The sequence below is a fragment of the Sarcophilus harrisii genome, chromosome 1, assembly GCF_902635505.1.
Source record: "Sarcophilus harrisii chromosome 1, mSarHar1.11, whole genome shotgun sequence".
Lineage (NCBI taxonomy): Eukaryota > Metazoa > Chordata > Mammalia > Dasyuromorphia > Dasyuridae > Sarcophilus > Sarcophilus harrisii.
In genome coordinates, this window is record NC_045426.1 from 630958980 (window position 1) to 630972848 (window position 13869).

The following is a 13869-nucleotide window of genomic DNA, read 5'->3' on the forward strand; positions in this document are numbered from 1 at the left end:
CTTCTCTATCCCCAATTCTTTATTTCAAGCACTTTAGATTAGATTTGCAAGACATTCAGCAAATGCATTCTTCTACTCTTTTTTAGGCTTATTCTATCTCTGGCCAAGATTCTGTTATCACTATATTGTAAGCTATACTTCAGAAGAAATACATGTACCCTTCTCAGTCACCATCTTCCTATATATAAGTTCATTTCCCAAATTATTTTTGTCTTCTGCATTCCCTTGCCTCTGATTACCAAAAAAACTGAATTTTAAAAAGTGAGTAAAATACAACTTATGTCCCTATCATCTTCTTGATCTCCTAAAGACTCTTCATAATCATTGTCAAAATTTTTAGGTTTCTTCCGATAGTATCATTCTGATTACATAAAACATCAAAAGTGGGTGGTAGTCATCCATTTTAATGACTTAGAAATTTTTCTCCTATTAAATACACCACAAAATCCTCTCTATCACTGTTACTGAGTTAACTAATAGCTACCTTTACTGGAGAATAACATGCTTTTTTTTGTTGCTCAAAAAAAATGTTGTTCATTTTTTTTCACTTATGTCAGTCATGTTAAGGTTTTCTCAGCAAAGATACTAGAGTAGTTTGTCATCAGCTCATTTTATAGATGAGGAAACTAAGTAAAAGAGGGTTAAGTGGCTTGCCCAGGGTCACACAACTAGTAAGTGCCTGAAGCCAGTTTGAACTCTGGAAGAGGAGTCTTCCTGATTCTAGACCTGTACTCTATCCACTGGGCTACCTAGCTGCCTAACAAACTATTTTATACTTCTTCCTCTTACCCTTAGGGGATGATGGCATAACTGATAACCTTTGTAGTTGTCTACAACAACATATTTTGGAGGGCATGTAGCTTTTTTCTCTTAAGAACATCTAGTTACCTCCTATTCAGGAAGGGTTTCAAATCTGTTTTTCTGCTTAAATATAGTTAACTCTGTCCTCACCAGATCTGGTATGGAGAAAGGGAGACTTTACCCTTGTCAAAATTTGTGGAATACATAAATTTTCTATACAGGAGGAAGAGAAGGAAAGGATTGATGATCAACTGTGGTGGACTTGGTTCTCAACAGTGCTGTGATTCAAAGCAATTCCAATTAACTTGATATGGAAAATGTCATCCAGAGAGAAAACTATTAAGACTGAATGTGGATCAAAGCATAATATTTTGACCTTTTTTATTTTAGGGGAGTTGTTTATTTGTTTGTTACTTTCTTTTTCATGTTTTTTTGTCCTTTGGGTCTGATTTTTCTTTCACAACATAATAAATAGGGAAATATGTTTAAAAGGATTGAATATATTCAATCTATATCAAATTGTTTTCTGTCTTGGGGAGGGAAGGGCTAAGGGAGAAAGGGAGAAAAATTTAGAACACAAAGTCTTTCTAAAATGAATGTTGAAAACTATCTTTATATATATTTGGGGAAAAATTCAATTAAGAAAGAAACAAAATGAATTTTAAAAACTTAAAAAAGAAGTAACTTGCTCAAGATTCCAAGGACCAAATCAGGACAAGAACCCATGTCTCCAAGCTTAATGTCCAATGCTCTGTCAGAAACAGAGCTAATTAGGAAGACCTTGTTTCAGGTAACACTTTTCTTTGTGGAGAGATTCCATTTCAATCTCAATATTATTGAAAGTCTATGCTTTCTTAAAAAAGAACTAAAGAGAGCTAAATATATCCATATAATCATTATAAGCACAAATATGCTTACATATACACATGAACCAATACATAGCTATACATGCACATATATACACAATTTTGGTTGCATATAAACATACTCATGTTCATGTATGTTCATATGGTAATAACTTACAGAAGACAGTCATCAGAAACTTTATTTCCCTGATTGTATCCTAAACATCATATAGACTGAAGAATATGCTAAATACCTTATCTCCTCGAGGTCCCCTTTCTCCTCGTTCTCCTTGGAGACCCTGACAAATAAACAAAGAGAGGTAATGACATATATTTTCAATTACATTCCTGTATTCATCACTTTTCTGTCCTGGTCTAAACCACATACAGAAAACAGGGTACTCAGTGGGACTGGCAGCCTCTCAACCTGCAAACCTCAGAGTTTTTAGTGCCAGAAAAGATCTGAAAGATAAATCTTCTCCCAACCCCTCATTCCAGATAGAATGAATTCTAAATAGAAAAATGAAGACTGAGTAAAAATGTATAATTTCTCGAGTGAACATAAAACAAGTTAGTGGCAAAACCAGTTCTATAGTCCAATTTTCTTGACTACCAGCTTGTTTTATAAATATTATAAAGGTAATTAGAGAAGACGTAAGTTCCTGCCTAGAGATGTAGATTTGAAAGCTATCATCTGCATATAAGGGACAATCATTTCAGTTGTGTCTGGCTCTTTGTGTACCCATTTGTGGTGTCCTTGGCAAAGATGCTGAAGTCATTTCCTTTTCAAGCTCAATTTATAGATGAGGAAATTGAGGCAAATAGTTAAGTCACTTGTCCAGGGTCACTCAGTTAGTAAGTGTTTGAAGCCAGATTTGAACTCATGAAGATAAGTCTTCCTGAATTCAGGTTGGCACTCTATCCACTTGCCAACAGCTGAGGTCATATAAGATTGAATGACAATTGTTAAGGGACAGGTCAATTCCCTAAGAGCTTCCACAGATATGGATCATAACATCTGAAGGAGTTGCAGGGCAGCCTTTGCTGACACAGGTGTTGCGGACTGGGAATGAGATAAATTGGAGGCAGAGGGAAGAGGAGGAAGGTCAGACAACACAATGGTCTCTCAGTCAGAGAGGTCAGAGAATAGCAACTGTCTCTCAGTCTCCTTATATCATCCTCTCACAAGAGGAGATCCATTCTGGTTTGGATCTCCAGCAGCCACTGTCAGGTGGCTCCTGTGTATTCCAACACAATAATATGTGCAAAACATAATAGATGTTTTGAGAATATTTGTTGAAAAATGAATGGTCCTAATAATAAATTACTTTAGAGGAGAGAGACATCATCACAGATGTGACAAAACTGAGGCTAAACCCATATCTCATAACTGCAAACTCAGTTGCTCTATTTAACAGGAATCTATAAGTTTTTTATAGAAGCAGTACCACACTTTCATCTAAAAGGCAAGAGATGGAAACATTTCACTGAAATGATAATGCATATAGATCATCATATTAGAGTATTATTGAGTGGGAGAGGAGTGACTCAAAGTACCTTTGTCTTGCATTTCAGACTTTCTATGATTTCTTAACAAGCCAGATTACATGTAGACAAAGTTGACGTCACAATTTGTATCAAAAGCCATCTTCTACAGGAAGCCTTTCTGATTGCCCCGGTTGCTAGTGCATTCCTCAAAATTGTATTTAATTTCTATATATTCTGTATAGCATATAAATATATGTGCAGATTTTAGGGATATTGTGCATAGTTATATATATATATATATATATATATATATATATATGTATATTTGGAGAGAGAGAGATAAATAACAGGATATATCTAGATGAGTAGATCTAGAAATGTTAACACATGTTATCTTCCTATTAGAAAGTAAGCTTTTTGAGGGTAGGAACTGTTTTACTTCCATCTTTGTATCTCTGGGGTTTAGCACTATGTCTGACATACATTAGGTATTAAAATGCTTGTGGTTAATTAACTGAAGCTTTTATAAAGAATGTTTAGTATGGAGAAGAAAAGAATCAGGAAGGAATAACTGCTGTCATCGAGTATTTAGTGCATTAACACATTAAAGTGAGACATCCAAATACAATCAATATAGAGCTGACTAGAGTATTAAGAATACTTGGGTTCAAGGCCCACCATTGATACAGAGTAGCTATTGAATATTGGACAGATCACTTAACATCTAAGTGCCCCGTATTACTTTCTAAAACTATATGTTTCATACTACTTGTTGATTTGGATTGGTAAAGGAAATACCCTTATTGGAAATCCCCTGTAATAATGAAATCAGGGGTTCAGTCCCCATCAGCACCAACTGAAAAAAAGAAAGTAGAAGAAAGTCATAATACAAGTAGAAACAATTACATGAAGGACATTATAAAGAGGAAGTTTCTACTCAAAATGAGGAAAAACTTCCTATAAATCAGAACTGAAAACTTTTATGGGCTTACTCATGAGATATTGAGTTTCCTGTGATTGAAAGTGTTTTAGTGGAAAAAGTATGGGATTTCAAATCAAGAAACTTAGGGCAAAGAACTGAATCTGGTATTAATGCTGCATGATCAAAGACAAATCCTAGATCATTATCAGTTGTTTTAGTGGTGCCCAGTTCTTCTTGACCATCTGGAGTTTTCTTGGCAAAGATACTAGAGCTGTTTGACATGTCCTTCGCCAGCTCATTTTACAGATGAAGAGACTGAGGCAAACAGCTAGTGTTTCAGGCCAGATTTGAATTAGGAAAATGAGTCTTCCTGACCACAGGTCCAGCGCCCTACATACTATGCTACCTAGTTGCTCATCTATAAAATTAGGATAACATTAACTACATCTAGTGTTTAATAAATGCTTGTTATTAGTTGAAGGATGATTAATACCAAGAATGTTTAATTGAGAGGAAAAAAAAAGATCAGGGAGCAAAAAATTGCTGTTATCCAGTAATTCAGGCATTAAGATGTGGAAGAAAGGCAACCAGGTATAGATAATAGATAGTTAATTGGCTTGGGAGTCTTCTTGGCTACCCCTTCTGGGTTTAAGGCTCACCTCTGAAACAGAATGACTGCAATGTTGGGCAAGTCAGTTAATTTCCAAGTACTCTAAAAGAAATTCACCTCAAACTTCTAACAGAAATTCTCCTTTTAGGAAGTGATTTAAATAGATAATATCTGTGGTAGCTTTTGATTCCAAGATCTGTGAAGCTATGAACAGAGTAGGCCAGAGCATACAGTAAAACTGTAGTGCGATTCTCTGTGTCATAATTTCAGTGGCCTGATGATTGAGTCACCTTATCCATCCTTAGTTCCCCAAAGCAGATAGATAGATAGATAGATAGATAGACAGACAGACAGATAGCTGATAGAAAAAAGACACATGATAGATAGATAGATGGATAGCTAGAAAAAAGAAAGACAGGTAGATATAGATAAGCAGACAGATAGATAGTAGATGATAGACAGATGATAAATATATAGATGATATAAAAAACAGAGAGACAGACAGACATATAGGTAGAAAAATAGAAAAAATGATAGATGATAGCTAGCTAGTAAGATGAGAGAAAAAAGAGATAGATAGATGCATGATAGATATATAGATGATAGAAAAAAGAAACAGATTGATAGATTGATCGATAGATAAACAAATCAATAAGAACATTTTCCAGTAAGAATATTATTACCTAAACTACCCATATTAATGATCTCTTTTGCCAAAATTTAGTCTTCTATTTAAAGACAAACTTCCCTTACAAATGGAACATGTTAAGCTTTATTTGACAACAGTGTTATCAGGGACCTTAGAGACTTCATAGTATGACATCTGACTTTAGAGATACAGAAAGTTAAGAACCAGAGAAAGTGACTTACTAACTAGTAAATGACAAAACCAGGATTTGACCCCATGGCTTATAGCTTCAAATCTACAGCTCTTTCAAACTTGCAAGGTTAAAGAGAGTAAGAAATAGTCTGGGTCTGCTGCTGTCTGTGCAACCATAGAAAAATGATTTCACTGTTCTGGTCTCAGATTTCTCATTATAAAGTAAAGGATTTGAACTAGATGAACTGTGATGACCCTTCCAGCGTTAGATCTTGGAATCTATCATTTCATTGTTTTATTGTTGTTGTACAAAGATTAATTGGGGGCATAGTGGAAATTAGAACCTTGGCTATGTGTTAAGTATAAACTGAGGCTTGGAAGTTTCTCTCTGCACGGCTTAGTCACCTTCTAAAGGGATTAAATTCAAGCAGAAACATTTTCAATAGGAAAAAATGTATTCTTTAGATAATACCATTACTTACTGGAATCCCAATCTGTCCAGGAAGCCCTGCTTGTCCTGGAGGTCCCATTGGTCCCTGGAAAGACATTTACAAAAATAGAGAAAAAGAACAAACATCAGGAGAATAAAAACAAGAGCAATGAGAAAGCTCCCAACATTGTCATGAGAAGAATCAAAGGAAGCAGAGATTGGGTGATCAAACTCAGAGCTTATTATGTAATGAAAGGCAGTTGGAGCTATCCTGACACAAAAGCAAATATATGGGAGGACATGAGTTAACTAGGTCAACATCACTCCCAAATATGTCAGGCCAACCCAGCAACACATTCAACACCTAAAATTTCATTATTTTTGAGGCAGCAGCATAAGATGAGGGGAAATGGTTTTGGGTTAAAAAATGTCTCTTATTTCTAAGATACCGATCATATTATTCTCTCTTGGATCTATGCCTACTTGTCTACTCTCATCATCTTTACTACCTTTCATCTATCTTCTCCCTCTGCTTCTAAAGCCCCTTTCTGTCATGGGTAAATTGTCCTAGACCCTCTAATTTGAGACAGTTTCCAATCATCTTTCATCTCAAGATTTTATAAAAATTCCCCCATGTTGATATTCCCTTGAACCTTGTACTTTCCAGTCTTCTTTATTTGTCATCTTGCCCCATTAGAAGAAAAGCTCCTTTTGGACAGGGGATGACTTTAATTTATTTTTTCTTTGTAATCATAGCACTTAGTACTGATACATGTAAGCATTTGTTGACTTGGTCAATCAAAATTTGTTGACTTGATTTGGCTTGTTTGCCCATACTATACCAGGCCCTTTCATTATCCTTATTCCTCAAGATTCTGTCATAGGAAATCTCTCTCTATACTCTCCTTTTTGGAAACTTTATTAGTTTATGAGTTTAATTATTATCTTTATGTAAAAGGCAAATGGATAGAATGATAGAAAGATGCATGATAGATAGATAAATAGAAAGAAAGAAAGAAAGAGAGAGAGAAAGAAATATGTTGATATGTTGATAGATGATAGGGATGGAAAGAGAGATTGAGGGAAACAGAGGCAGAGAGAGAGAGAGAAAGAGAGAGACCGACCAAATTTGTCCCCTATACTTCAGTCTTACAGAACCAATTGGTTATTGAATAATTCAAATCAAATCAATCTTAAACTCCATATATCTAAAGTGTCTCAACTTTTCCTAGTTATGTCAAAGACACTATTGTCCCATTAGCCTCTCAAGCTCCTAACTTTGATAATATCTTGGAATCTTTATTCTACCTCACACTATCCATCCCTTCTGTTGCCCAAATACCTTACTTTCTATTTTCATGTCACTTACAGATGACAACTTTTCTCCATTTAAAGAGACGACCTTAATTCAAGGCTTCATCATCTCCCATCTAAATGATTGCAACAATCTCCTAATTGGTCTTCCTGCTTCAATTGTCACACTATATCAGTGCTCCCTTTAAACTACTGCCACAGTAATCTTCCTTAAACATATCTAACCAAGTAACTTCCTTACTCAATGAACTACAGTGTCATCCTACTAGCTTTAGAGTGTAAATCCTCTTGAGTAGTTTATAAAACCCTTCACACCTTCAGCATATTTTTCCAACTTCATTGAGCCTTTCTATCCCCTGTGATCTAGTCATCCTGGCTTTCTTTCTGTTCCTTACACCCATTGCATTACAGCTCTCATCCACATGTCTTTGCAATGGCCATCCCAGATTCATGTCATTCATTTCCTCCTCATAGAGTTCTCTTCTCTAAAGATGAAATATAATCACTACTTTCTGCATTAAAAACTTTCCTCATCCCACAAATGCAATTGTTCTTCCAAAACTACCTTGTAATTAGCTACTTTGTTTTTATTTATGAATAAAATGAATTTGATATGATTTATAGATAACAGACACATAGGCACATACACACACCCCTTTTTTCCTCCATTAGCATGAGATTCTCAATAAGCCTTACAACTTGCCATTTTTTCTGCTTTTACATTCATAATCATTCTGTAATAGTGTCTATTCCTTTCTTTGCTTGTGAAATCCCTGAACATTATTATAAAACACAACCTTTAAGACTGCATCCATTATGGCTTCCAATTAGAGAATATTTCATTATTAGTACTTTAATTCTCAGAGCCTAACACAGTGATTGCCACATAGTAGGTGCCTAATAAATAATAGTTGGCTTGTTTAACTTCAGGTGGGAAGATGCGAGTTTGAATCTGGTCTCTAGCAGTTACTGGCTGTGTGATCTAAGACAATCACATCTCTCTAAATTTCATTTTCCTCGTCTTTAAATTGATAATATCATTGCTTACACTGCTGATCTCATAGGATGTATTGAGAAAAATGCTTTATAAATCTAAAAGTACAATAGAAACCTATGCTATTTTCCTCTGTGCTAATCATTGTCCTCTCCAAGCCTCTTCACTTAAAATCAAGTTTTATAACACTTTAAGTATTACAAGGATTTTCCTCACAGAATTCTAGTAAGTTAGATGGCTAAGTCCACGCTCTTTCTTTCTTGGCATTAGTAACCTTATGTGCAAGATAGGGGATAATAATTCCAATCTGGCCTGCCCCCCCCCCCCCCCACCTAGGTGTTTAGGATCAAGTAAGATAAAAAGATCTGCAGAGATTTCATAAAATCATAGACTTATACCTGAAAGAGACCTCACAGGCCATCAAACCTAACTTCTTCATTTTGCAGATAAAGAAAGTGAGCCAGATAGAGATTGAATGTCCAGAGTCACAAAGATGGGGAAGTGTCTAGTGGGATTCAAATTCAGATGCTTCTGATAGCAATCAACTCCATCACCAATGACCCTACAACATCTTTTCTTCTCCATGCTAAGCTTTTCAGAGGAAGTCAGTTTCAAGGCAGGGGTGACTAACTCATCACAAAAGGGGAAAAATAAACAAAAATAAAAATATAACCTGTCTCTACTTAGTGTGTTATACAGAAACCTGAAAGTCAAGGGGAGGACTGGCATCCCTCAGAAAATGACAAAGAGAAATTCCTTCACCAGACCCATGATCTTGCCAACTTCCATGGTAGTTACACCCCTTCCAGCCCGCCTCATCCCCTCCTATCTCCCAGTTCTCTGAACTTTGCTGATGCATTAGTAAGTGAAACAATGGCTGCAATTCCTCAAAATTCTCACAATTCACCCTTTTCCCCTCAAGTCAGCAAGATGCTGGGTGAGTCCTGAGGACAGACCTGAAACAAGTCTGGACATTGCTGAGACACAGTCTTCTCTTTGGACAGTCTCTATCGATACTTTTTAACTGAGGCAAGAAAAAATGCCAGACAGACTCTGCTCCTGCCTGGGGCTGCCAACTATAGCTTCTGCTGTGGTAAATCCAAATGCCTACAGCACATAATTCTCAACCTCCTTCTATATAGTCAGTTATCCTTTGAAATGTACTCCTGGGGTCTGATGTTCCATTCCGCCAATATCTTATATGCGTAGTCTTAGAACTATCTTGGGTTTTTCCCTCTCCTTCATATCTCATATCCAGTGTTATCAGGTCCTGTCAACTGCATCTTTAAAATAGTTTTTTAATCTGTTACTTGCTTTCTATTCTCTCTGTAACCATCCCAGTACAGGCTCTCATTATTATGCACCTGCACTACTTCAGTCACCTCCTATTTTATATCCAGTCTGTCCTCTTCTCCTACCTACAATCCAATTTCCATATTGCTGCCCAAATTATCTTCCTTAGGCAGAGTTTTGAACATGTCAATCAAAAATGTCTGCTTGAAAATCTTGAGTGGCCTTTTACTGCTCACTAAATCATGTTCAGATTCTTCTGTTCCATATCTGAGGAGCTCCATAAACTGCTGTCTATATATATCTGCTTCATCTCATACTGATTACATGTTAAAGTCTAGGAATCCTGGATAATTCCTTGATCCCCTAACAGATCTTTTATCTTCCCACCTTTACGCTTTTGCTCAGACTCTTCTCTATGATAACTCTGCAGGATTCTGTTACTTTCTTTGCTTGTGGAATCCCTACAATTTCCCTCAAAACACAACCCTAATGGCATCTCATCCATTAAAGCTTTTTGATCAGTAATGACACTCCCCCTTAGGCTTCACAGACTACTTTGCTTTGCACCTCTCTAATGCACTGCTATCATCTATATTTTCATTTCATTCCTCTAATATATTAGAATCTTGGGCCATACAATCTTTCATGAATTCACCCAAAGTCAATTTTATCTAGCTGACTACCTGAACTTTTGCAAGTATGTCTCTAGAAATGAATATGCATATAGATTAATCTGTTGAATTTTTTTTTAAAAAATTAACCATAATTCAGTTCAATAAGTATTACATCCCTAAAGTGTATAAATCATAAAAAAGAGTAATTCTTCCCTTTGGAATATTTTACAAAGAAAAAGGCTTACCTTCAGACCCACCTCACCAGGTAATCCAGGTTCCCCTGTCTCCCCCTGAATGAAAACAAATGTTATTACAACCTAAGTCACAATGGTATTCTGTAATTTATGAAAAGAGTCCCAGATTTTCTTTCTAAGTCTGGTATTTTGAAAAAAAATTTTTTTCAAAGAAACCTAGATGACTAGAAGGACCTTGAAACTATAAACTGTTAAGAACCAAAAGGGATCTTAGAACATAGCATAGTTTCCAATATATATAGTTATAGTTATTTATTTCATCAAATATTTCCAAATTACATTTCTAGTGTTGTTGTGAGACAATTAGGGTTAAGTGACTTACCTAGAGCCACACAGCTAGTGAGTATCAAATATCTGAGGCAGGGTTTGGATTCAGGTTTTCCTGATTCTAGGGCTGTGTTCTATCCTCTGTCCCACTTAGCCACCCCCCAATTACATTTTTAAGTATTTAACATTCATTATTTTTAATTTTGAGCTGCAAATTCTGTACCCTTTCCTGTCTCTACTCCTTCAGAAGGCAAGCAACATGATATTGATTATACATGTGAAGTCATGCAAAATATGTTTCCATATTAATGATGAAACATAACATGTAGAAAACAGAATTTCAGGCTTAACACATAGGCTATGAAAGCTACAAGGCTCCTTGAGCACAGATTTTTTTTCAGCAGTGGAAGGAACCCTGGAAATCATTATTTTAATCCAGTCAGTTTTCAAACCTTTTGGTCTCAGAATCCCTTTACATGCTTAAAAATTATTGATTACTCTAAATAGTTTTTGTTTACATGGCTTATATCTATAGATATTTACTGTATTAGAAATAAAACAAATGATACATTTAAAAAGATTTATTAATTCACTAAAATAGGAATAAACCAAATACATATTAACATTAAAATAGTGATAAAATAATATATTTTCTAAAATAAAAATAGTGAGAAGAGTGGCATAGTTTTACATATGTTTGAAGATTTTTTTAAATAGGGAGTTCAATAAAAAATATCTAGAGTGTTATATTTACTCTTATAATCAATCAGTTGTGATACATAGTTTCAGACGAAGTATATAAAGAAAATTCAGCTTAAAACAATTATGTGGTTGGGAAAAAAACTAAGTATTTTTTTTAGGTTAGTTTTGACTTCAAAGACAACAAGAACCACATTTTGAGAGCTACCAGTCTAATCCATCCATTTTATATATGAAATGCTTGCTTGGGTAGCACATATACTAAAATTAGAACAATACAGAGATTGATCAATTTATAGATGAAAACATTTAGAGTAGGTGAGGAAACTAAATATACTAACCAAAATCACAAAGACAGAGCCAGAACTAAGTGAGGGCTAAAACTCAACTTGGGGACATTAAAAACAACTTTCATTCTTAGGAATCAGTATAACGTAGTAGAAAGAACACAAAAGGTTGAGGGTTGAAACTTCACTCTCTGTCCTAGAACCTATCACTTCACTTGCTATAATTTTTAGGAGGAAAAATTGTTTGTTTTTTCTGTTTTGAATTGTTTGTTTGTTTCTGATATCAAGTCTAACTGTTTGGGAAGGGCACAAAAAAAATCACATCTCTCTCTGCTGCACTTCTAGATAGAGAATAACATTGGTGAAGATAAGCAAGACCAGAGGGAAAATCTAAAAATATCTTGTGCTTGTCTTTGGGCTGAATCATACTGTTATTTTGCTTCTGAGTAGACTTGCCATGTTTGGTTTATACTAGATTAAAATGAGTTTGCATTTCCAAGTACCCTCTCACTAGGAGAGGCCAGAAAGAGTGAGGCGCTTGGGTTGTAGCCACAAATTGGGCAGAAGCTAACTGCTCCCCGTGGGGAAACAGTGTATGACCTCAGACTCATTATCACTGCTGCTCTAACTCCGTGAGCTGACCAGCCACAGCTGCCTGGCAAAATGATGGTGGGTACTCTTTCCTCTCCTTACAACCTCAAGCATCTTGTGGTTAGAGGGAAGAGTAAATCTCCAGATACCCTTCCCATTCTCTCCAGCTTCTACGGAGCCCTATGCTCCCCCCACAGCCCAAAGGACATATTGCCTTCACTTTTAAGGAAGTCCCCAGGCCATAAAATTTTTTCCTCTCCTCACTGAGAAGACTGATACCAGGAGAAGCTTTGCACATTTAATCCAAGGGAAATCACACACTACTCTGTGATAGAAACAAGTAGGAACATGTAGACTATTAACCTTTAGCCCCTGGCTTCTGTTGCTCTGGAAATGGCTACGCTACTCCCGAGGATGTATTCCACTCAATAACAATTCAGTTTTCTCTATTTCCCCTGGCCCTGATGCACATAACGTACTTAATGAAATGTGTTGCAAGGATAGCTAGAATTTGAGCTTACAGGATATCAGACTAAGGAGTTGTGTTTTTATAAAATAATCTTATATCTGTAGAACTTTAGGATGTTATAAAAAGGATCATGGGTCTAGAGCTGTAACAGAAACCATCTAATCTAAATGCTATTTTTATAGATGAGGAAACTGAGACTTGGGAATTGGTAACTTTTCTGAAGTCATACATCCTGGTAGCACTGAAAAATCAGTGGATGCCCATCAGTTGGGGAATGGTTCAACAAGTTGTGATATAGCAAGATAATTAAATATTATTGTTCAATAAAAATTAATGAAGAAGTTGATTATGGAAAGGCCTGGAAAGATTTGCATGAACTGATACTGAACAAAACTAGCAGAATAAAATACATTGTACAGAATAACAGCAAGAATGTATAATGACCAACTATGAAAGATTTGGTTCTTCTTTGTGGTTCAGTGATCCAAAGTAATCTCAATAGATTTTAGACAGAAAATGCCACCTGCATACAAAAAAGAACTGAGGAGACTGAATATAAATCAACACATGCTATGTTCACTTCTTTTTCCTGTTTTTTTAATCTCTCCCATGGTTTTTTCCCTTTTCCCTTCTGAATTTTTTTTCTCCCAACATGATTCATAAAGCAATGTGTGTTAAAAAAAAAAAAAAAAAACAACAACAATAAAATTAAATAAAAAAATAAAGTCATACAGCCAAGATGAGATTTGAATCCTGAGATTTGAATACCACCATCAAAGTCCTTTTCAAAGTACCTTAATTAGGAATCAAAATCTCAAAATTAGAATATTAGACTGATAGAAATACAGGAAGATAGAACTTTGGCATTATAAATTCAAGGGGTCTCGAGATAATTAAGTCTAATCTACTACTCTCTCAAACATACCTGGGCACCTTTGGCTCCTTCTCTCCCTGGAGGCCCAGATAAGCCCATAGATCCCTAGAATAAAAAAAGAAGAAAAAATAACATTCAATCATTATGTTTAAATTAACTTTCTTCAATTAATAAAAATAATATCTTTTCTAACACCAATCTTTGAGAGGGAAAAAAACACACAAGATACTTACAACAAATATACAAAGTCAAGCAAAACAATTCCTGAATTTATCATTTTCAAAAGTATGTTGGTCC

At 35.5% G+C, this 13869-nt stretch overlaps 1 protein-coding gene across 1 annotated transcript in view; it reads right to left on the minus strand.

Annotated features, from left to right (window-relative positions):
* COL22A1 (collagen type XXII alpha 1 chain) overlaps positions 1-13869 on the minus strand; it is a 134536-nt gene that overhangs the window by 24738 nt on the left and 95929 nt on the right. Inside the window, exons 10-13 of the mRNA XM_031947436.1 lie at positions 13624-13677; positions 10377-10421; positions 5969-6022; positions 1901-1945 (exon numbers count right to left, since the gene is read on the minus strand). Of these exons, the coding sequence (XP_031803296.1) occupies positions 1901-1945; positions 5969-6022; positions 10377-10421; positions 13624-13677 (198 nt within the window). The remainder of the gene's footprint in view (positions 1-1900; positions 1946-5968; positions 6023-10376; positions 10422-13623; positions 13678-13869) is intronic.